The sequence below is a fragment of the Camelus ferus genome, chromosome 19, assembly GCF_009834535.1.
Source record: "Camelus ferus isolate YT-003-E chromosome 19, BCGSAC_Cfer_1.0, whole genome shotgun sequence".
In the NCBI taxonomy this organism is placed as follows: domain Eukaryota; kingdom Metazoa; phylum Chordata; class Mammalia; order Artiodactyla; family Camelidae; genus Camelus; species Camelus ferus.
This window is the reverse complement of record NC_045714.1, coordinates 21,588,578-21,613,225: the sequence shown is the minus strand read 5'-3', so window position 1 is coordinate 21,613,225 and position 24,648 is coordinate 21,588,578. Positions and strand designations below refer to the sequence as shown.

The following is a 24,648-nucleotide window of genomic DNA, read 5'->3' as shown; positions in this document are numbered from 1 at the left end:
ATTCCCTCAAAAATGGCACCTATCATGAACAACAGAGACTTTACATAAGCTAAGAAATGAGAATATGTCACAACAGTGGCTCAAACAGAACTCGGATTCATGAATCTGCCTCTAGGTTTTCCTAGTGACAGATATCTTATTATATTTGGTCTAGAGTTTCACAAACTCATGTGTTATACAGAAAGCTGGTTTTAATGAGTCCAAGGTCAAGTGTATACATTTAGACCCTATATAAATCAACTAACCTTCCATAGGTCAAAGTTCATGGTCATATTAATATATTGTACTTGAATAGGATCTCACTCATAAGTCAAGTAAAAGATGACAGCTCCTGAGGCCAACTGACATTCCCAGGCAAAGCAAAATAAACATAACATATCAGCTCACTGCTTCTTGAATTCCTGTAACACTTTCATGTTTTCCTCAAAGTATATAATGAAAACACCTAACATAACATGCAGGGTGTACCTCTCCCTGCATTCTTAGCCCACAGAGCCCTCAGTCTCATCATGGCCTTTTCTGGTCATTTTTTAGGCTGGATCTCTCCTCCGCTAACCGTCCCCGCCCCCTGTTCATTACTTCATAGCACTCACAGCTATCACTAACCATGTAAACATTATTTTTTCCTCTGTATACTTACCTTTTGCCCATCTCCCTCCACTATGGCTTAAGATTCATGGTGGGAAGGAGAGCATGTATGTTGTCCATCATTTTATCTTTGAGTGATACATGCAAAGTCTGGCCTTCAGAAAGTACCACTTAAAACACATTTAAATTTTAAAAATTCTCACAGTAACACTTAAAATGATGTTATGGCCATTGACAGATTCTTAAGGGATTTTAACTCTTTGTAAGACCTTCCACAGGATGAGAAAGAAAATATTGCTCTTGGCCTTCAAGGAATTTGTAGTCCAGATGGAAAAATGAAACAAGCAGCCTGTGTTACATGTTGATACCAGCACCACCAATAATAACAGCACTAATATTCATCTAACCCTTTTTATACAGCAGACTCTAGTCTAGGAATTTTACATTTTCTCACACATCCCACTCTTATCCATGAGATGAACACGATTATCACCCCACTTCACAGGCAAGGAAAGTGAAGCACAGAGCAGAAAGGCAAGTGGTCAGAGGCCATTTAACTAGGATGCACAGCAGCTGACAAGCCAGACAGAGCATGACATGTACAAAGGGAGGGTTACACAGGAACATGTAAAGGAGCTCGGGCCCGAGGACCATCCCTGGTGTGGGGGTGAAATGTGGATGGAAAAAAGGAGACCTGAGCTGGGATCTGAAAGGCACACAGATGCTGCAGAGTGCAGAAAGGCTCTTCTCGTTGGGCAGACGAGCATCCATGACAGGTCGGAAGTAGGACATAAAAGACCTATTTTAGGTTCAAGGAATAGACTCACTTGGCTTCCGTGAAGGATTCATTCATCTACTTATTAATTAGTTGCTAAGGTAAAGCCCTGATTATGGAGAACTCTGAATGTCAAGCTGAGACATTTGGGTCACATCAATATAAAACAAAAAATCTCAACCATTGGACATTGTTTGGATGTAAGTAGTTTTTTTGTTTTTTGTTTTTTTTTAATGTGGTAGTTACAATTTTACCATTCTCTTTCTTCCTCCAATTCCTTCTCAGAACATCCTCTCTGATGGTACCTAATTAGACTTTTCTTCTTCCCAGACATCCCAATTAGCATTTGTAGATGCTTCTCTGTACACCAAGTTAGATTTTCTAGTTTCTGATGGGCCATCCTTCAGCAAGCTGCAATTTCCCATCTCCATCACTCTGGCCTCTAAATAAACATGTCTGCAATTATTTGTATATGTCAGGCTAATACTCAATTCCCTAGAACAGCACTGTCTGATAGAAATAAATGAGAGCCACATATGTCATTTTAAATTTTCTGATAGCCATGTTGAGGAAGAAAATAAGTGAAAATAAATTTAATAATGTATTTAACCAATATATCCAAAATATAATGACTTCAACATGTAGTCAATATAAAAAATTGTGATGAAATATTGTACATTCTTTTTTAAAAACTTGTCAATATAGTTCTCTGCTATGAACAGAACTTCTGCCACTACACCCTAGTACCACTGCAAGAATGTTTAAAGTACTGAAATATTTACATGGTGTTTGGCAAACAGTGACGTAACTCCCCTCCTCGCAAGGAACTCCCCGCCACCACACCACTGGTATCCCTGGTGCCCTAGTGGGGCTCCATGACTTGCCCCAGGGCTGGGGACATGTCCCTCCTGGTTGGCCGACACCAATGCCAATTATAAGTGCTTAGAATGTCACCCCAGCTTCCCTTATCGGTATTTTACCCATGCTAGCCAAACACTGACTACTTGATACAATCCTTAGATCAATGAAGATCGACTCCAGAGAATTGGGATAGGGAAAGGGAACCTTACATTTAGGGAAGATTCTGTTTCCAAACCCATTTTGAGACTTCGTTCTGATGTGCAGCAGAAAAATAGGTAACATTCAAAAGTTAGATAAATCATCCAAGCAGCAAAAATGCATTATGTCAGTGTTAAGGGCAGAATGTTTGTGTCCCCTGAAACACAAACAGATTTCATACACTGATGCCCTAACCAAGGTGACGGTATTTGGAGATGGGGTCTTTGGCAGGTAACTGGGGTTAGGTGAGGTCACAAGGGTGGGGCCCTCGTGATGGGATTGGGGGCCTTGTTAAGAAGAGGAACAGTGAAAGATCTCAGTCTCTGCCCGTCCACACACACACTGAGGAAAGGCCACTGGAGGCCACAGGAAGAAGGCTTCCTTCTGCAAGCCAGGAGGAGGGTCCCACAGAAACCAAAGCAGCCAATACCTTAAACTTGGCGGCTAACCCCCAGAACTATGAGGAAATAAATTCCTATTGTTTAAGTAGTTCAGTCTATTTTGTTACGGCAGTCCTAGCAGACTAACATCGTCAGCTGTTGCATTAGGAAAATTTATTATAACGATTTCTAGAATTCATAGTTAAACCTAGTCTAAAATAGTAGTGGATTAAAACAAAATCTTCCTGGAAATAGAAAATAACATTTTTACATTAATCCCTAGTATATTTCCCAAGATCCTCATAAAATAACATCTTACCATATTTTGTCATAACACATTTTTCTCAGTTTATGAGGCAAAACATTGCCCTCATCATACGAATGCCTCTGTACACTCCATTTCCTGTAATACCAGATGTCACCTGATTACTTTTCTCCCACCAGGGTCAGTTTTAAAAATGAAATTTATTGAACTTGGATGGGGAGGAAAATCGCTCAGTGGTAGAGTGCATGCTTATCATGCATGAAGTCTTGAGTTCAATCCCCAGCACCTCCATTAAAAAATTAATAAATAAATAGATATATGAAAAGATGAAAATTTTTTAAAAATTGCTGAACTTGTTTTGTTCTGCAAGGCCAGGCTGTTCCCCTCTTTAGCTTTCTCTGTTTCTAGTATCTTTCAATCTGTATACAAGGTTCATGAGGATACTGTCCACTTACAATGACTAGAAAAGTAAGTGTTTTTTAAAAAACAATGGCTCTAAAAGAATACCATGCTTCTTAAAATAATATCGGTTTAAAAAAAGCACTTTTGAAATGTTTATGTGCACATCAAATTTAGAACATGAACTTGCAAGGTCCCCAACATAAGTGAGCCAAACTCTTACCGTGGTTGGTCGGAAAGTCAGAGAGCGAGGGAATGGTCCCGAGAACCGGCTGACCCGAGCGGCAGCAGCCCCCCCAAGTGCTTCGTCTAGAAACTCGGCCCCAGCAGTCGTGCCCTCAAGCAGCCCCAGGACTTTACCTTCTTCTCCTCTCTCTCCTCTTCGAATGCTGCCGAGTAACTCCTGAGGCTTCTCTCTTCTACCCACCCACGACTTGTGTTTCCTCCCGTCTCTTTCAGTGACTCTCTGCCCTTAAACCACTCTGTGCTTTGAAACTTTCTTTGTCTATTTTGCCACCAAACACTCCCAGACAAAGGAGCTGGTGGTTTCCTTTCATCACAATCGAATAGGAATTCTCTCCTGGTAGGTGGCGCTCTGGTGACAGGTGACCTTAATTTAATGTCTGTTGGCCAACCTACAGAGACTGCCCAGAGCCCATCCCTCATCAGTCACCTGTGGTCCAGCGCTCAGGGTTACATGGTACAAAACACAGCAACCTCTCCTCCGGCTTTCCCTAGTGAGGTGGCAGGCACTCGGCCTGGCACGCCCTGATGAAAGGCAGCATGGCATAAGAGAGCTAGAAGTCAGGAGAATAGGGTGAGCATTCACATTTTGCTACTACGTTGTGAAAACAGATTATTGACCATCTTGGCTGTCTTAGTATGGGTTCTCCAAAAGCAGATTCTGAGATAAGGATGTGGGTACAAATGGTTTATTTGAGAAGTGGTCCCAGGAAGCATAAGTGAGGTTTGGGAAAGTGGGCAGGGGTTGGAGGACAGTCAGTAGGGGTACAATAATGAACAGGTTATGGCTGAGGGGACCTGGGGCTCCGCTCTTCTGAAAGATGTAGGGAGAACATTCAGGATTGTCCCTGTGAGGGGTGGGGGAACTGGCAACTTATCTCCTGGCTCCTTTGGGGGTCAGGAGTTGGGCATTGTGTCCTGGGTACTTCTGGCCCATCTGAGACAAGAATGCCCTCCGTCAGAGTCTCAGGAAGCAGTTCGCCTCCTGGAACCATTTGCTGCAGCCTCAGGGGTGGCCCACTGGGATGTGGGTCGGGCCCTGGAGGCTAGAAGGCTAAGCTGACCAGGGTTGTTTCTATTTCAGCTACTCTATTTCCTGGGAGGTCAATCCTCTCTAGAGCGTCAAGATGGGAATGGGGTGAGAAGAAGTAAGAGAAAGGAGAGTAGAGCGAACCCAGCCTTGGGACACCCCATACAACAAAAATTAGGATTTTTTTTTTTTTTTTCAGACTGGCTGAAGATTGGATTTAGTTTGAATATCCAGTTTGAAGCAATAGTGAAATAGCATTTGGTGGATCCACTTAATGAGACACTCTGCAGTCATCCAAATTATAGAATTATATTTGATAGCATGTGGGAAAGTTGAAGGAAAAAAAAAAACAGAAAACAAGTAAGCACATCCATTTTCATTTGAATAGGTTTGTGGGTCTTTCTGGATAAGAGAGACAAAGAGGTGCTAGGAGAAGTCAGCCAGGTCTTTGAAGTTCACATAAAATGAGTAACTCTCACAAAGGGTCCAAATATTAGTCTCCAAACCTGTCCCTTCCCATCAAGAGAAAAAAAAACTCAATTGTGCTCTGACAGGGCGGGTTATGACTAGATCCTTGAGGACTGTAGGAAATCCCTGCATCTCAGCTGGTGAAGTCTTCGCAATTTAGCCACTCTCTCCGAGTGGCTGGCTGAAAACAGCCCACACCCAGAAGTTGAAGCATCTATGTCTGGAGACAGGCTATCTATTGCCTTAACTTCTCCGTGAAATAAAGTAACTGAGAAGTAGCAGCCAACTGCTAGGCTGTGTCCCTACTCGGAGTTAGGGTCCGAAAGGTCCCTTCTCATTTCTCCTTGTCAGTATTTGTGTCACAGAGACTTTTCATTATCAAATCAAATTAAACCAAAGTGTAAATAAAGTACTTGGATTCCCCCTGATTTATGGATGAACATCTTAATGGAATTTCAAGTCAGTTTTATATTTAGAACTGTCGTTACTTTTCATGCCAGTAGCCTGGTCAGATTTTGTTTGTTTGTTTGTTTTTGTTTTTTGGTTTTTTTGTGATGATTTCAAGCAAGCCTGCAGTGCAAGGCTTAGCAAAGGAGAGGAAGGCAAGTAGAAAGGAATCTGAGGATGCAGGTCAAGGATAGCAGGTCACAGACAACCAAACAGGAGCAGATTTGCCTTTGTTTACATTGCCAAAGGGGAAACATTAACTTGATGGAAAGGGTAATTAAGCATTTCTTTTTCCATCACGGTCCTGCCTGACTTCATATCCAGCTGTTCTGTTTACGTTGTGATGACTCCTCATCGAGTCGCAGGATTAAAGACGGCCAGTGTGTCACTGATGTCACACAGCACTGCTTCCCCTACTATTAACCTTTATTTTATAAATAGCAAAGATCTCAGAGCGAGGACCGCCCAACTCAAGTAGGCAGATACTGAGGGAGGGGCAGGAAGGTTACAGGGAAGTGCTGTCTGGGACGCAGCAGACAAGGTGAACAAGTCGGCAGCTGAGCGTGCTCAGGTGTTTTACAGGGGCCACCTGCCGCAGCACCCTCAGTGTCTAGATGCCAAAACTGATTAAGTGGATGGATTTTCCCAGCGTTTGATGCTCGTAGTGGTAAATCTAGACTCACACCCCCAAGCTAGTGCCCTTTGCGTCATGACTGATTCTCTCATTTGCTTATATTTTCAATAACAACCTGCAGAAGACTATCCCCTCCAGTGTTGGAAGCTGGTTTACACAGGTGTGCTGTTTGGAATTTGGAATATGTTTTCCAATAGAAACAAAGTTAGTAGTACCTGATGGTCGTTCTCTCAGCCCTGTCCCAAAGATTCTTTGTACCGAGATTCCACAGCTCTGGGACTGATTCTCCGCCTTTTAATGGGGGTTAATGAGAACATAATGAAGACAAATGACTGACTATGGCTCAGTGGGGCCTCCTGCTGCTCAGGGCAATGTCCTGTCCTATGGACCCAGTTCCTTTTCAGGTAAATTTCGTTCAGCCTGTGTATCCACTTTCGCTGGGACCAAGCAAAGTTCAGAGCGCTGCCCTCAGAATACGCTGGGAATGAACTGCAGGATGTATTTTTCCTTAACATATGAAGGCGTCATCACTGTAAAGCTTCAAGGGTACCCTGACGAGCCGCAGAGACTGGTTCACTGTGAATGATCACACCATTCAGAGGAAAGAAAAGCTACTTTATTCAAGTGGCTTCACACGCTAAGCCAGCTATTCAAATGGACAGACCAGGATCAATGTTTTGCTTGGTTTAATCAAGTCAGTTCACAAGAATCACAGGAAATCCAGGTGCCTGTGTTTCTGGGCAACTTTTGCAGCAAGCTAAGGTGCACATGTGTGGATGTTTACACGTTACAGAGCAAGAGTATGTCATGTGTAGGCGTTTGCGCATAGCATTTATGTTGTTCAGAACCAGTAGAACTTTTACACCAAAATGACCTCTTGCCCAGACTCTGAATAGTAGTCAGGGGTTACCTCTCTAACTAGATGGATTTTGTTTACCTCTTGGCTTGAAAATGCCTTCAAAGATAGTTAATCATTCATTCAGTTATTTATAGTCACCCCTGACTTGGGCACAAAGTGGTGTTTGACAACTGGACCATCCTCCTCATTTGTTAAACATCTCTGTATTGTTTTGAGCTGTTTCCTCAAGTCACATCCGCCTGAGGGATTCAGGAATTGCCACCACTGAGGCACTCATCGGTGGACGACTCGTTCTGTAGCCGGCCCCTCAGTAATAGTACTAAAGTCTTTTGTAAGATGGCAGTGTCACTGGCGTTAGAGGATACATTTTTGTAGTTACTTTAAGCCCTGCTGGGGTCACGGATCAGATCCCCAAAAGAATGAGATGGAAACCAGCTCCTCCCAGAAGGATGAACATATGAGTATATGCACACACTTGCACATCATTTAAAAAACGTTTGTGGACTCCTGCAGTGTATTTAATGATACTCTAGAGTTAAGAATGTTTGTTCTAAGGGGTTATTTTCAAAAGAGATGGCATTTATTTTGATTTATAGTCTAGATATGTTTATTAAAAATTCAGCAGTATCATCATGTATCACCACAGCTTAAATCTATACATGTACTGTCCCGTGTAGACATGTTTAATTGACTGCATTAAACATGACCTCCTTTTTAGAATTCCTGTTTTGTGGGGTTTTTAATTTTAATCTATCTTAAATATCCTTTTAAATCCTTTTCAACTTTCTAAATAAGGAGTTTCTTTCTAATGTATGAAAGTATTTCTTTTTATTCTTGTTAATCTTAAAAATAATCTGTCTTTAGAACTTTGGCTTGAATATTTGATTTAATACTTGCATTTGAAAAAAAATCTCTAATAGGACATTGACCTTAAAGATTTTGAAAGTCAGGATCTACATATAAATTTAATTCAAATTCTCTGCTAGTAAAATAATATTGACTGAATCTCAGAGTTAGGGTGATCATTTTTATATTTTTTGAGCATTACCAAATGATAATTTTTAGAATTAAATAAAATGTGAACCTAAGGTGATTCAAGAATTTTCTACATACCACTACATTTTTCATGGTGGTTATAGAGACTAGAAATTCCAATAGCCCTTTTAATGGAAACCTATAGTGGAAACAATCTTCCATACCCACCAGTGACTTGTGCATGCTGTCAAGAGCGTACACTTTTTATCTTGCTTCATTGGTACACATCCAATAAGTGTATATATGTGGAACCATTTCTGAAGAAGAGGCACACATACAAAACAAACTGAGTTTCTGGCTTTGGCGATGGGTCATGTTGATATGAAATCCTTGTCATCACATAAAGACATGTATTTCTGTACACACAGAATATAGTCAGACATCACATTTCTAGAGTGCATAGACTTTCATATATTTTATTTCCAAAATTAAGACACAATCTTAAAATTTATAGTGTGTTATAGTTCATCTGGTCTCACTTTTTTCCTAACACTACACAACATAATAGTGCAAATAGCAAATGATGGTATTTTGGATTCAGTGAAGAACACTGTACATATTAGAGCACATAAAATCAGAAGGTGCCTTAGCAATGTTACAGCAACTCCTCAAGGAAATTGAAATTGAAGGGTCATTTAACTTGCCAAAGACACAGATTTTGGTGACAAAACAGGTATGGACCAGTGATTAATTTTTTCAATACTTTCACCCATCTTATGTGACCCAATGGACCATAAACTTTGTGAACTCAGTGTAAATCACTTTTCAGAAGACATTTCAGATTTAATACTTGGTGCCTGAAACATAGTATTTATGTAAGTTAGAAAACATAATGAACTATTGTTAAGCAGAGATGAATACATTTTAACTACGTACAAATTCTTAGATAATCTTAAAATGCTAATGTTGAATGAAGTGACTGTTGTACAGGAGTACATATCAAATGGTGCCATTTTCTATAAACGGGTAAAACCAAAACACTTCCAAAAGTAAAATTTAGCCTGATCCATATACTATCTTTTTAAATCAGTTTATTTTCAGTGTTAATGTGAAAAAATAATTCAAATGATATTTTTTTAATCCACATGTTAGACTCAAAACTAAAAAGCCATGCTTTAATGGGAGCTGGTTTAAAACAATCAGACTTGAGTGAGATAACAGTTTGGGAAATGTGACTATGCTCACTTTTGCTTCCAGATTTGGACTTTGAAACTTACTGTCAGCCTCATAAAGAAATAAGAAGCTGTGCAGATAATTAAACATTTGCCTTGGGGGAATTATTTGCAGTTAATTAAAATCACACACCTTGGGTGTATACTTGCTTCACTGGTTATTAAATTTGAATCATATGTTAACCACCCAGGTTTCTCACTTGTCCATCAAATGTTGCTTGTGGCAAGTTTAAGAAACAAACTTTCTCATAATATTCCACACCATATTGTCGATAGCTTATCACCTAGTTTGTGAAGGGAGAGAGAAAGGTGGGTAAGAGAAACAAAGAAGGAATGATTTGTTTTAGATTCTGTCTGATTCTGCTCTGTTGGGGAGTTAAAACACAGCTGAGCAACATGAACTCAGTAGAGAACCCGTTTGTAGGCAACAGAGGTGTTGGCCTGCCACCCAGATCTCTCCATGGCCACAGGCATACAAGACTAGTTCATGGCTTTTGGACGTCTTTGGATCACCGCCCTTGTAACTGTGTGAAAAATACCCACTAGACTGTAACCTCTATGAGGGCAGAGATTTGTTTCCTTTACCACCGACTCTCCAGCATCAAGACCAGTGTCTGGCATGGAGCTGGCCCTTAATAAATATTTGCAGAATGAATGAATGATCTATTTTCTGTCTTCTTGCTGAACCTCCTCACATACTCTTTCCAGTGGTTTTTGAAGCACCTCCAGAGAGTCCTCAGACTCCAACAAGGGACTCTTTCTAGAATTGCAGGCATCCATAGTCACTGGAATCCTTTTAGCCATGTTATTTCCCATACAGTACATCCTATGACAAGACAAGATGAACTTATGCTGATCCCATGTTTAAATGCACCACACAAGGGAGAAAGTGAACTTACACAGAACAGAAAGCTGGTATTCCCCCTTTGCTACTGCTCCACTGATACAGCTCCTGAGGAAGACGAACTTAATTACCACTGGGTTTCAAAGCTCTACAGCTGGCTTTTTCAAGGAATCAAGGCCCCCATGTATGAGCAACTACAGTAATGGAAGCATTAAGAACATTAAAATTATATTCCTTTAATCTTCTCTATTTTGCCTTTGTTTCGCATCCTTTTGCAAAATTCTCCTAAGACTTTCACTGATGCAGAAAGCCTGCTTATATTTTCTTATTTGTTGTAAAAAGATATTCCAGCCAAATCTTTAGCATTTTTACCTCGTGTACGTTGTGTAGACATCTTATGCAGCACTTTAAGAAAAGCTTATTTATTAATAAAGATATTTAAGTATTTAATGGTATTTGTTAAGAATAGTAATTTCCCCTCAAACATAGACCTGTTGTGTTAGTGTGTTCTATATATTTCCTACATAAGAATGCTGACTGGAGGTCTTGCCTGTTTCTTGTGTCAGATTCTGCAAAGGATGACAATACTACAAAAGACACTGAAGTAATGGATCATTCTGTGTGTAACCAAGATCATCCTGATGGTAAGTGCGAGAGCTTTTTTCAGTTTGTTTGTTTTTCTATTGAGGAATAGCGCATTTTTTAAAACCCAGATTTTAGTTTTTCTGGAAAAAAATGGAATCTGGAATCATGAACAGCTCAGGGGTTAGGGGTGCCCACCCTCTGCACCATCAAAAATCTGTGGCTAACCTTCTAGTTGGACCTCCATATCTGGGATTCCACATCCATGAATTCAACCAACCCAATCAAGCAGTACTGAAGTACATATTTGTGGAAAAAAATCCACCTATAAGTGGATTGCACAGTTCAAACCCTTGTTGTTCAAGGGTCAACTGTGTTTTATTAGAGCTAAATACCAGCTGACTAGTGGCTGCCACATTTAGGAGCGTTTGCTCTCTGTAGTCCTCATTATGCATCATTAGCTTCATTTATTTTTGTTGCCTGATTAAGCTCTATAGGCATTGGATTTGCAACTATTGAAATGAAGACATGGTAGCAATGAGAATAAGTGAGAGACATATAGGGAACAGATCCAGGAGATTAAATCTACATATCCTTGGAATGCTGAGAAGAGAGAGTAGAACAGAAATTAGGCAATCTTTAGAAAAACAACAGAAAAAAAAGTTTTCCTAATGCAAACCAGTTCCTCTACCCCAAACACGAGAGAAGATGTTATAGGCAAAGATGATGAAAACTCAAATGAGAACAGAAACCTACAAAGCCTCATGGAATTTTTGAAGATCAATAATAAAAAAAAAGGCTTTTAAAGCATCTAGGATATTCAAACTCAGGTTACAAGCAAAATCAACAAAATCACCAAAATCAGATCAACCTTAGCCTTCTTCTCTAAATACTAGGGGGAAAAATGGAGTAACATTTCCAGAGCTCTAAAGGACACAGTGTCTATATTTAGTGAACTTATTATTCATGCATGAAGTCAAGAGTGGTATTTTCTCAGGAATACAAAGATTAAGAAAATAAGCCACCCAAGTATCCTTCCTGAACAAAGTAACAAAAGGCTTGTGCAAAAACAACAAATGCGGAAAGGAAAAAAAAATTCAAGACTGAGAAAGGCACAGTTGGAAAGGACCACTTGATAAGAGACTCATTTAAATGTATGAAAATGTTGAAATAATTGTTTCAAAATCAGTATCAAAATATCTTACTTAAATGCTTGCTTTCAACTTTGAAAATTAAAGTATATTTTTTAAATGAGAAGAAATGAAGGAGATGCTTTTGCCTTCAGCAATGAAAATCTATGTATATGTGTGTGTACATACACACATATACATAAGAGAGAAAGTGAGGCAGGGGGCCGGTACTATTTAAACATTTCAGAGAGCTAACAGGATACAGAAGAATTGTCAGGCTAGGTTAAGGGAGAAAATGGATATACAGAGAGAGAATGTGAAACTGTCTTTACCTAGAGCATTTGCTGATTCTGCAAAAGGTATCTTAAGTCCCATTGTTCAAAAGGGCAAAAGGTCCTGGTAAACCCATGTGTTTTGGTTGAAACCCCAGAGATACGTGCCCTAGCAGGAAGAATGAACCAGCAGTAGATCAGCCTCCTGAGAGACTGCTGCTCAGCTTCAAATAATCTCAATCCCCAAATTAAATTAAGATCAACCCAGATTGCTAGTCCATCCAGGTACCTGAGAAAAACAAATGTAACGTATTTACTAGACAAAAAAAAAAAAAAAAGAGTACTGTAGGTTTCAAACCATTTATATAAACAATTTGTTAAATATAATGTCCAGTTCACACACACACACAAAAAAAATAGCTAAAAGAAATAAAGAAACAAGGTAACATGAAAAACAGTTACTAGTGGCAAGCTGGTTTGGGCTGAAAATATTAGTGTTATGAATGCAAAGCATAAAATACAAAGTCTAGAAGGGGATAAAGACAGGATTGAAAATTTTAGCTGAGAAGTAGGAATTCAACACAGAAAAAAAAGAAGAAAAGAAAAGAAAGTCTAGAAATAAAAGATGCCACACTGAAATGAAGAATTCAGTGAACAGGTTTGTGGTTTATTAAACAGATAAAAGAGAAATTTGTAAACTAGAAGTTAGGTCAGAAGAATATATCCAAAATAAAAACAGAAAAGAAACAAAGAATGGCAAACTAAAGAAAGGGAAAAGTTTGGAGGAGAAATGACAAAGTCAATCATGCATGTAATAGGAATCCCAGACAGAAAGGAGAGAGGGAGATGGGGAGAAGTAATATTTGAAGAAATTGTGGAGAGAAGTTTCCTATAATAAAGAAGGATAACAGGCCACATGTTCCAAAGGTCCTCTGAATTCCAAGCAAAGTTAAGTCCACAGCTAGGCCCATCAATAGATAGACAGAACATCCAAAAGCCATTGGACTGACGGCTGACTTTTCAAAAAATAAGATGGAAATAAAAAGACAATACAACAGAATAGCTGCCAACCAAGAATTCTAAACCCAGGGAAAATGCATGTTTCAAGAATAAAGGTTAATTAAGAACATTTTGGACCAAAAATAGAAAAGGTCGTCACTGGAAAATTCTGGTGCTCTTCAGGCCAGAGGATGCTGATCCCAGATAGATGACCAAAGATGAAGGAAGGAATTAAAAGAAGGTAGATGGTCACTATTGGATAAATGTAAATGAGTATTGATGGTGCAAATCAATTAATGACTGTAATAATAATAATGTACTGTGGGAGTTAAGATACACTTAGAATTAAAATATACCACAATAATGGCATTTATTGGGATGAGGTAAATTAAATTTAAGCATGCTAATGTTTTTCTATTGTCATGGAGAATAAAAGCACTAATTAATATTAAGACTTGGTAAGTCTCAGGGATGCCTGAGAGTCAGAAAATGAGGTGAGCCCTGCAGTGGTCCCTGCTGACTGTCTGGAGAGACTTTCCTGACCACAGTGCAGAGAGGAGGAACCTAGGCGCAGCCCAGCAGACTCCCTGCGTTGAGGAGTCAGAACTGAGCATTCTGGAAGGCCACAGCATCTCGTGTTCACAGGCTGAGAACTGGAGAGGAAAGAGCTCCACACTGGGAGCACTCGAGATCAAGGAGGGAATCCCTCAGTCTTCAGCGGAGTACTGATCTGTGCATGGATAAGAAGCTGGGCAAAGAACACTAAAGGACTTGAGAGAATGATACCTGGAGCTTCCACAGGGCTAAGAAGAGTGCCTGTTCCCACCAGCCCCACTGGGAAACCTAAAATTTCATAGAGAGCTTTGAAGGGTTTTGCCTCAGTAGTGGAGCAAAACTAGCCAATAGACTGAATGCTGCCCTTGTCCTCCCAAGCCAGCTTAAAAACAAGACTTGAAAAGATCAAACTGTTTCTGAATAACTTGGCTGATCCTAGAATGAAACTCGAGAATATTCACAGAAATATAAATATACCTCACATCCAACAGAGTAATTGACAAAATTACCAGGCATCAAAGGAAGCACTGGAAGACAAATCTCCATGCAGCTCTCGTGTTTCTGCGTGTTTTATGAGCAGAGGCCCCAACTGCCTTTGTGCTGGCCCATCTTTTCAAGGATGTTTGTACAGCCACACCTTGGAGATACTGTGGGTTCTGCTCCAGACCACTGCAATAAAGCAAATATCGCAATAAAGCAAGTCACATGAACTTTTTGGTTTCCCAATGCATATAAAAGTTACGTTTACACTATACTGTAGTCTATTAAGTGTGGAATAGCATTATGTCTAAAAAAATGCACATACCGTAATTTTAAAAATATCTTAGTGCTAAAAAATGCCATCATCTGAGCCTTTATCGAGTTGTAATCTTTTTGCTGGTGAAGGGTCTTGCTCAACGTTGATGGCTGCTGACCGATCAAGGTGGTGGTTGCTGAAGGCTGGGGTGGCTTACTTCTTAAAATAAGACAGCAGTGAAGTCTGCTGCATCAACTGACTCTTCCTTTCATGAATGATTTCTCTGTAGCAGGCAGTGCTGTTTGACAGCATTTTACCCATAGAACATCTTTTAAAGCTTGCTGCTGCTGTATCAACCAAGTTCATACAGTATCCTAAACCCTTTGTGGTCATTTCAACAATCTTCGCAGCATCTTCACTGGAATTAGATTCCATCTCAAGGAACCACTTTCTTTGCTCTCCTCATCTGTGAAGGCTTCATCCTGAGGCTGCAGAAATCCAGCCCCATCTTCAGGCTCCATCCACGTCTGATTCGAGTTCTCTTGCTGTTTCTACCACATCTGCAGTGACTTCCTCCACTGAGATCTTCAACTCCTCAGAGTCATCCGTGAATCAACTTCTTCCAGACTCCTGTTAGTGTTGATATTTTGACCTCTTTCCATGAATCACTAATGTTCTTTTTTTGTGTGTGTATATATATTTTTATTGAAGTATAGTCAGTTTAAAATGTTGTGTCAATTTCTGGTGTACAGCACAATGCTTCAGTCATACATGAATATACATATATTCATTTTTCATATTCTTTTTCACCATAAGTTACTACAAGATATTGAATATAGATCCCTGTGCTATATGGCATGAACTTGGTTTTTTTTATCTATTTTATATATAGTAGTGAGTATCTGCAAATCTCAAACTCCCAATTTATCCTTTCCCACCCCCAAATCACTAATGTTCTTAATGGCATCTAGAACGTTTAATCCTTTCCAGAGGTTTTCAATTTGTTTTGTGCAGGTCCATCAGTGGAATCACTATGTACAGCAGCTATAGCCTTATGAAATGTATTTCTTGAATAATAATACTTGAAAGTTGAAATGACTTCGTGGCCCAGGGGCTGCAGATTGGATGCTGTGCTAGCAGCATGGAAACAGCACACACCTCCTTGTCCATCTCCATCAGAGCTCCTGGGTGACCAGATGCACTGTCAGTGAGCAGTAATACTTTGAATGGAATCTCTTTTTCTGGGCAGTAAGTCTCAAAAGGGGGTTTAAAATATTCAGTAAAGCATGTTGTAAACAGATGGGCTGTCACCCAGGCTTTGTTTTTCCATTTACAGAGAACAAGCAGAGTAGATGGAGCATAATTCTTAAGGGCTCTAGATTTGTAGAGTGGTGAATGAGCACTGGCTTCAACCTGAAGTCGCCATCTGCATTAGCCCCCAACAAGAGAGTCAGCATTGAAGCTGCTCTCTCTGGAGTCAGGCATTGACTTACCCTGTCTAGCTGTGACAGTCCTAGATGGCATCTTCTTCCAACAGAAGGCTGTCTCATCTACATTCAAAATCCAGTTTGCGTAGCCCCTTCATCAACCATCTCAGCTCCGTCTTCTGGAGCACCTGCTGTCCCACCTGCACTTCTATGTTTTGGAGATGGATTCTTTCCTTAAACCTCATGAACTTCCTCACCTCTCTCGACCTTCATGGAATTGAAGAGTTAGGGCCTGGCTCTGGATGAGGCTTTGGCTTAACGGAATGTGGTGGCTGGTCTGACCTTCTCTCCAGACCACTCAAACTTTCTCCATATCAGCAAGAAACCCGTTTCATTTACTTGTCATTCGTGTGTTTACTGAAGAAGCGTATTTAATTTCCTTCAAGAAGTTTCCCTTTGCCTTCACTACTTGGCGAACTGCTTGGTGTGAGGGGCCTACCTCTCAGCCTGGCTTGGCTTTGGGCATGCCTTCCTCACTCAGCTTGATCATTTTTAGCTTTTGATTTAAAGTGAGAGATGTGTGACTCTTCCTTTTACTTGAACATTCAGAGGCCATTGTAGGGTTATTAATTGGCCTACTTTCAATATAGCTGTGTATCAGGGAACAGGGAGGCCCAAGAGGAGGGAGAGAGAGATGGGGAACAGTGGTCTATGGAGCAGTTGAAACACCTGCAGAATTTATCAACTAATTTTGCTGTCTTAAATAAGCATGGTTCATGGTGCCCCTAAACAATTTCAGTAGTAACATCAAAGGTCACTAATCACAGTCACCATAACAAATTTAGCAATAAATAAAAGTTCTGAAATACTGTGAGAATTACCAAAATGTGACACAGAGGCGTGAAGTGAGCAAATGCTATTTGAAAAGCAGTGCCAATAGACTTGTTCAACGCAAGGTTGTCGCAAATCCCCAATTTTTAAATGTAGTATCTGTGAAGCACAATAAAACAAAGTGCTGTAAAATGGGGTATGTCTGTATTGTGCACATTCTCAGAAGACAGAGAAACTGTCTCCCTCTGGAGCAAAGAGCAGGCTTGCATATATCCTTGGAAGATAGGAATAGTACCCCCTCCAGATCAAACATATGCTCACTGTCCACTATAAATGATTCAAATTCTCTTAAGCTCAAAATCCCTCCCCTGTAGTACAACCCACTGAGTGTGCAGGAACCACCTGGTTACCCTGGAACTGGGGCTCAAGGGTCAGGCACAAGTACTCTGGCTTCTGCTATTGCTCTGGGTAGTGAATTGTTCCTCATCTCTGACCCAGGAAAGTCTCCAGTAAGTATTCATGGAATTGTGGCTAGCTAACATGTTAATTTGCAAGTAAGGTAAAATCTCATGCCCTTCCCAATTCTTGACAAGATTTTTTTTAAAAGGTATGACCTATAGGAAAAGAGAAATCAATTAATAGGAATTCATCCAGAAATGGCACAGATGGGAGTATAATATAATATGGGATATATGACTGAAATATTACACTGCACACCAGAAATTAAGACATGGTAACTGACACATGGCAACTGACTATCCTTCGATTAAAAATCTATGCATATAACTCAGGAGAAGCCAGATGGAAGAGAATGCACAGGGCAACGTGTGGGGAAAGGGTCTCAGAGCTTCCATGCCCTCCCTGGGCCCCCTCCCCGCACCTTCATAAGTCCTCCAACCCAGAAGCTCTTTGAACACCCTTCTTCAAGAATTTTATTGGATACTTCACTACATCAGGCCATGTTAAAAATTATTGTCATTGCATTGCACATCTTGCGGAAGCCAAAAGGATTGCCTGTGTTCATTAGAGATATGGAAGATATAAAAAGACTCAAGTTGAATTCTGAGAGATGAAAATCAAGAATGTCTTAAATGAAAGTTATGCTCGTTGGGAACAGTGGCAGATTAGACAGTGCAGAAGAAAAGATTAGTGAAGCTGAAGATGTAGCTATAGAAACTATCCAAACTCAAACACAGAATAAATGCCTGAAGAAAATGAAAAGAGCATCAGTGCGCTATGGAACAACCTCAAGAGTAATTCCAAGTATAATGTACATGAACTGGAACCTCTGAATACAGGCATGGGAGGGGGAGACAGAAAAAATATTGGAAGTAATAATGGCTGAAACCTTTCAGAAATCTGATGAAAACTGTGAACTCACATGTACCAGTTCTGTGACCCCAAAGCACAAGGAACAAAGAAAATTATACTTAAGCAAAAACCATCATCAACTTGCTCAACACCAGTGATAAAGAGAAAAATCTTAAAAGCAATCATATGAAAAAGACAAGGTATATACAGAGAAAAATAGAAGGATGAAGCAGAAGTCCCATCCAGAATTACCAACTGCAATTACAGACAAAAACATGGATGAACCTCACAAACATTATGTTAAACTTTCAAAGAAGGTTCAAAAGAATATAGTGTACAATTTCATTTGCATCAACTTCAAAAAGCAGGAAGAACAACGAAAGATGTGCTTAAGTGGTAAAATGATAAAGAGACTGTAGGTAGTGATTGCTCTGAAAGTCAGGTTGTTGATTAAACTTTGGTGGCTGGAGAAGAGATACTGATCAGGCTGTGAGCCAGGCTTCTGGGCTAGTTGGTTCTAATAAGAATACAGTTTCTCTACCTGCTTTTGGTTGTTTGCTTTTGGAGCTCTGCATATTGTTCGTGCACTTTGCTGTGCGTATGTTGCATTTTGATAGGATAGTTCAAAGAGGAAGAAGGAAAGGGAGGAAATAAGGAAGGAAATGAGGCAGAGAGTAAAGAAATAGTATCAATGGTAGAGTTTATAAAACAAAGATAGGAGGGTTGCATACAATGCTGGCTTCAATAAAGGTAACCAAAAACTAAAAATCCTACTGGGCTATGGGTTCCAATAGTTATGTTTGTTTTGAGAATAACTTTGAAAAATTTTATGATAATTACAAATAGAATTAAAGGAAGACATTTTACTTTTTAAATTTCCTCTGAAGAACATACCAAACATGAGAAAAATTCAGTTAATGCAAATAAAAATAATAAACAAGTAGCAATATAACAGAAACACAATATATCAGATAAGATGACAGAAACACAGGCAAATAATTAGGGCAATAAATGTAATTAGGTTACTTTACTAAGTGTAAAAACCAATCATTGAATTAATTTCAATAAAATAAAGCTTTAAAAACACAGAGTTAGAAAAGAAAAGTATATTAGGGAAGTGAGGATCAAAAGAAAACATGGAAAAACTACTTTAGAATCTATCCAGTTAGAATTCTAGCAAAAAGTCTCCAGTGAGAAAGAGTTGATCATTTTATATCAATAAAAATCTAAATCCCTGATTAAATATAACAATGATGGGTTATAAAAACCCATGAAGTGCCAGATGATGTGGAAATATACAATACGAAGAAAATCCAATTGGAAATGCAATGGGGAATTCATAGATACAATAATATCAGTCAGTTACAGAACAAACAGACTGAAAATGACATGGACTCTTTGAAACATGAGATTAACAGTGTAGTCCTACTGGAGGAATGGACCGGCTGATCAATAAAACAGCATAAAGTGTCTGGAAATAGACCCGAGGTGATCTGGGATCTCAGTACATATTCAGGGTGACATATCAAAGACAGATGACTCAATAAATGGCATTAAGACAACTAGTTGGTCATTTGGAAAAATAAGCTGAATCCCAATCTCATTCTTCATACCAACTTAAATTCCAAAAGGAGCAAAATGAAACTATAAAAATACTAGGACAAATTGGTGTGTGTGTGTGTGTGTGTGTGTGTGTATAATTTTGAAATGAGTATTGCTTTTTGAACTGTGACTGTATATACAGACATCTGACTGTGTGCATGTATGTGATAAAATGCACACACATACACATCTGCACCATGTGTGTGCGTTTGTCCATATATGTCACAAAACAGAAAAGTGGCTCAATCTGAGTAGATAAATTTTGACCTGATCAATAAAGCATATAATCAAATTCTAAAGAAAAACCACTAAGAAAAGTATTCTCCACCTAAATGACTGAGAATTAATTTTTCATTACAAAAATAAATACCTCATAATTTAATAATAAAAAAATAACCCAAGAGGAAAATGGGCAAAGGACACAATTATAATTCACAAAAGAGGAAACACAGTCATTATAAATATGAACAGATGACCTATTTCTTCATTACTTAAAGAAATGCAAATAAAGCATGAGTTCAGTGTCTTCTCCTTTTGAATGTCAGATGTTTAACTGGGACCGAAAATACACAGAGCCGGTATGGACAGGGCAACCAAACATGCTCACCGCCCACTGGTGAGAAATTAAAGGGCATAACCTCCTCATCAGCTATTTGACAAAATGTAATTAAAGGCAAAATGTTTACACTTTGATTCAAAAATTACGCTTTAAGAATTTATCTTAAAGTAACATCTGCCAAAAGCATAGAGATTTGTATTCACAAAAGCATTCATTACAAGACTGTGTTTGATGGCAAAGACAAAAAAGCAAAAAGAAAATATCCAAAAATTTGTCCATAACATGGAATATAATGTATCTTAAAAATAAAAGTTCTGAAGAAACTCTAATGACAGTGTGAGATGCTTATGAAAATGTAAACTAAAGAAGCAAGAATCAAAGGGTAAATTCATTTCAATAACAGGACACATTGACATATTTCTAATGTCAATGTACATATATGTATATGTGTATATATTTTATGTTAAGACACACACATATATTTGTATACATATCTGTACACACATATGTGTATACACATGCATAAGAGAATGACAGCGGCTTACAGTATTAATGGTGGCAATCCCTTAGTTGTAAAATTATTCATAATTCTCAAAACTTGAATATATTTGTGTTTCTACATGAAAACTGCCTTTTTTTGTAACAAAGTTATAATTTTAGAAATAATTTATGTTAGGAAAGTAAATTTTATTGGCCCTAGGAGAAAATTAAGGATAATTTAGAAGACAATCAAATTCACACTAATCTAAATTTAAATTTACTCTTAATCTGGGGTATTTTAGCCATAGTAGAAGCAAAATTTTGAAAAACAGCAGCAATTAAGTTTCAAGTTTAACAAAAGGACATAGTTTCCATCATCTTTAAGAGAAGCATCAAAGGAAAAATGTCCACTCTTAGGAAGATCTGACCACCGAACACTCTACAAACAATAAAACTGTATTGTTGTTGTGATTATTCAAAAACAGTCCATTTACAAAGTGAGTTTAGGTTTATCCTCCTCGAGAAATGTTGAATTCCAGACTGATGTCCCCAGACCAATTTTTATGCAAATTAATTAAGGCATTAGCTTGAGCCAAACTTAATTACCAGGGCGCCAGGAAACAATCACGTGACCTATTTCTAAAGAAAAGTGAATGGGTTTTGGGATTATCAGTTCTAATAGTCCCCTCCCATTAGTATGGGTGATTGAGTTCACTGTATAAAATATATATATATAAATAGTGGGGCCCTTTATGTTCTTTTGTTTCCTCTGCCAGGAGGGATTAGGGCAAAGGACAGTGGGTGGAATTCACCCGGCTGTATCAGGAGAAGCAAACATAAAGCTTGTCCCCATGGGGTCAAGAAAGCAAGATGGAATGTGGAATGTCTGAGTGGCTGGAGCCCCTGAGTCATTGTTAACGCACAGCAGGCCTGGGTGCCAGGCAGGGAGCTCACACACACCCCCTCTGTATAACCTGCCAGCATCCTGGCTTGGCTCAGGCACGGCTAAGTATGATTGTTCATGGATTTCAAGGCTAAGCACCTCATATATTTCCCCATTTTTCACTAACTTAATTTCAGAAACATTAGAAAGAAGAAAACGTATATATTTTTGTTTCAAGAAAAGATTGCCAGTATATGTAAAACACACAGGTGAAGAGACATCAGGAGTGAGGCAAGTGAAAAAGGCCGCGGGGAGAAATATTCCCAAAAAGCTTTGCAGTGGCCTCTTATCCTCCAAGTGAGGTGCCAGACTTTACTAGCAGAGAAAATCCCTAGTATTCATCACAGTCTAGGCTGCCACCTCCACGGTCCCGTCTCAGCGGTGCCTGTGGGATTGTGGTCTTCCTGTTCCTCATGGACTTTCTCTGAGAATGCACCCAGTGGAGCCCTGGGACTGGAGACACACTGGAGTAGTGGCTGCTTTTACTCTCCCAATGCTCTGTTCTTTCCCGTCCTTGTACAGACAAAGCCAGGCCGCAAATAATGACTTAAGGTCCCAGCGATGACTGGGAGGAGGTGTGATGGTCAGTTCCCCGTATCAACAGTGAAAGAGAATGAGGTTTACTCAAAAACAGTGACGGTGCCCTCAACATCATCCTCCCCGTAAACAAATGTCAACAGTGATCAGAAGCGTTACCGGGAGACATATCCTCATAGAACGCCAAGGACAGAGGGAACCTGAGGTGGTTTCTAGTTTCTTTTTGGCCTTTTTTCCTAAAGAAAATGAAATTGAAGCTCAAAGACATTGATATTTGTCTAAAACATTCAGTTCTCCTTCCAAGATTCTTTGCAGTAAATATAGTATACGAAGCTCTAAGTAGCCTTAGCGCTTTGTGGCTAGAGGTACAATAGGAAGTAAGAGATAAGAGCCTCACTACTGTTTACAGACACTGATGAGTCCTGTAATGGTACTGAATAGAGGCCCAATTAAACAGACATTTATTGATCACTCCTTATTAAGAGGTTCCAGGAAGGGAAATATGAACAAAACAGAGTTTCTGTCTTCACAGTTCTCATAACCTAAGGGAAGCACACACAGGTATAGCCCTATTACAGTGGGATGAGGAGAATAATAGATAGGTAAATGGGCAAAGGGACTCAATATGCAGAGATGCATTCACTCTGTATGGTACCCGGAGGTGAAAAGAGTGGAAATGCGTTTTGGGGGAAAGATGTTGCATGGCTTTCTCCTTCATATTAAAGACTTTTGTGACCAGTAGTATCATGACACAGTCTCAAGAATAAAGGGCGCAGGGGGAGGGTATAGCTCAGTGGTAGAGCATATGCTTAGCACAAACAGGGTCCTGAGTTTAATCTCTGGAATCTCCATTAAAATAAATACATAAATAAATAACCTAATTACCTCCCTTCCAAAAAAGTTTTAAAAATAAAGAATAAAGGGCACAAATGGAATTCTCAGACATTTTTGGTAAGATTATAAAAGGGAACAAACTTTTTAGGACAGTTTTTCGGGATCTAGTAAAGCCAAACGTCTGTGTTGCCTGTTACTTAATTTTACTCCTGAGTTTACACCCAAGTGATATGAGTATATATGTTCACCGCAAGACGTGTACAAGAATGTTTTTAGCAGAGTTATTCATAATAGCCCCAAATTCATACAGTGGAATAGTATGCATCAGAGGAAAAGAATGGACAATTGATACACACAGCAACTAGGATTAATCTTACAGAAAACAAGTATTAAAAAGTAAGATACAAAAAAGTATATACTGTATATTCTGTTTATATGAATTTCAAAAACAGACTAAACTTTTACCTTTTAACTATTGTTGGGGTATCCACAAGGACCAACAGAGAGAGCCACTGGTGCTAGAAATGTTCTTGATCTGGACGGTGATCATGCAAAGAAATACATGTGTATATATTTCAAAAGTCATCAAGCTGTATATTTGCGACATGAGAGTTCTATTATATGCAAGGTATACTTCAATTTAAAAAATTAAAAGGCAAAATAAAGACATTTCCAGGCAAAACAAAAAGGACAAAGGTATTTGTAGTCAGATAAACCTAGTTATGATTTTTAAAATAAAAATGGATATCATAAGAGCGACTTTGCAAGGATAGTAAGATGATTAGAGAAAATGTATATGAAGTGTCTAGGCATAGACTAGCTATTTCTATGGAATCGATAATTTGCAAATATACTTTGTCCCGGGGCTAGTGGTTCCCAGGCTTTAATGTACATAGCGACCACCTAGAGATTTTGTTAGAATGTAGACACTGATTCTGTAGGTCTAGATGAGGCCTGAAATCTTGTATTTTTGAAAAGCTCTTGGGCCATTCCAATGTTACTTGTCCATGGTCCATACTTTGAATAGCAGTGAGGAGAAATGGGGATGAGTGAGGTTATCAGCAGGGAAAAGGTCTTGATCAAATACATATTTTAAAAGATATTACTATTAGTAACTCACAAGGTAGATTAGAGAAGAAGAAAATGATAAAACTAAGAGAGAGAGAATACATCCCTGAATGAGGAAAGGGGAAGGGCACTGGACAGTGGGAAAAGAGAAGCCTTTCTCAGAATCATCAAATCTTGGCATTTCACTGAATTTTAGGAGTGATGAGAGAAAGGCATTAAACATAGCTTGAGATTTTTAGCTTCAAAGATCATATATATAAATATGCCTTAATTATATTTATTTTATCAGATCCTTTTGATTAAAATTAAGTTCAAGGGGAATAGATGTCAATAAGAAAAAATACCTTTCTTTTTTGGCTTGGTCACTCTAGCAGAGGATGAACCAAGGGAAAATAGTACAGTGTGTGGCTTAGGAATAGTTGAATTGGGAGGAGGGCATAGCTCAGTGTTAGAGTGTGTGCTTAGCATGCATGAGGTCCTGAGTTTAATCCCCAGTACCTCCATTAAAAATAATAAATAAATAAATAAATAAACAAACAAACAAACAAACAAACCTAATTACCTCCCCCTCCAAAAAAAGAAAA

The 24,648-nt window shown here is 39.0% G+C and overlaps 1 protein-coding gene across 3 annotated transcripts in view; it reads left to right on the top strand.

The window, feature by feature from the left end:
- The window catches only part of MACROD2 (mono-ADP ribosylhydrolase 2), a 1,866,240-nt gene that overhangs the window by 1,774,100 nt on the left and 67,492 nt on the right, over nucleotides 1-24,648 (top strand). For all 3 annotated transcript variants that reach the window (XM_032461806.1, XM_032461805.1, XM_032461804.1), the window contains one exon: nucleotides 10,765-10,842. In XM_032461806.1, the coding sequence (XP_032317697.1) occupies nucleotides 10,765-10,842 (78 nt within the window). The remainder of the gene's footprint in view (nucleotides 1-10,764; nucleotides 10,843-24,648) is intronic.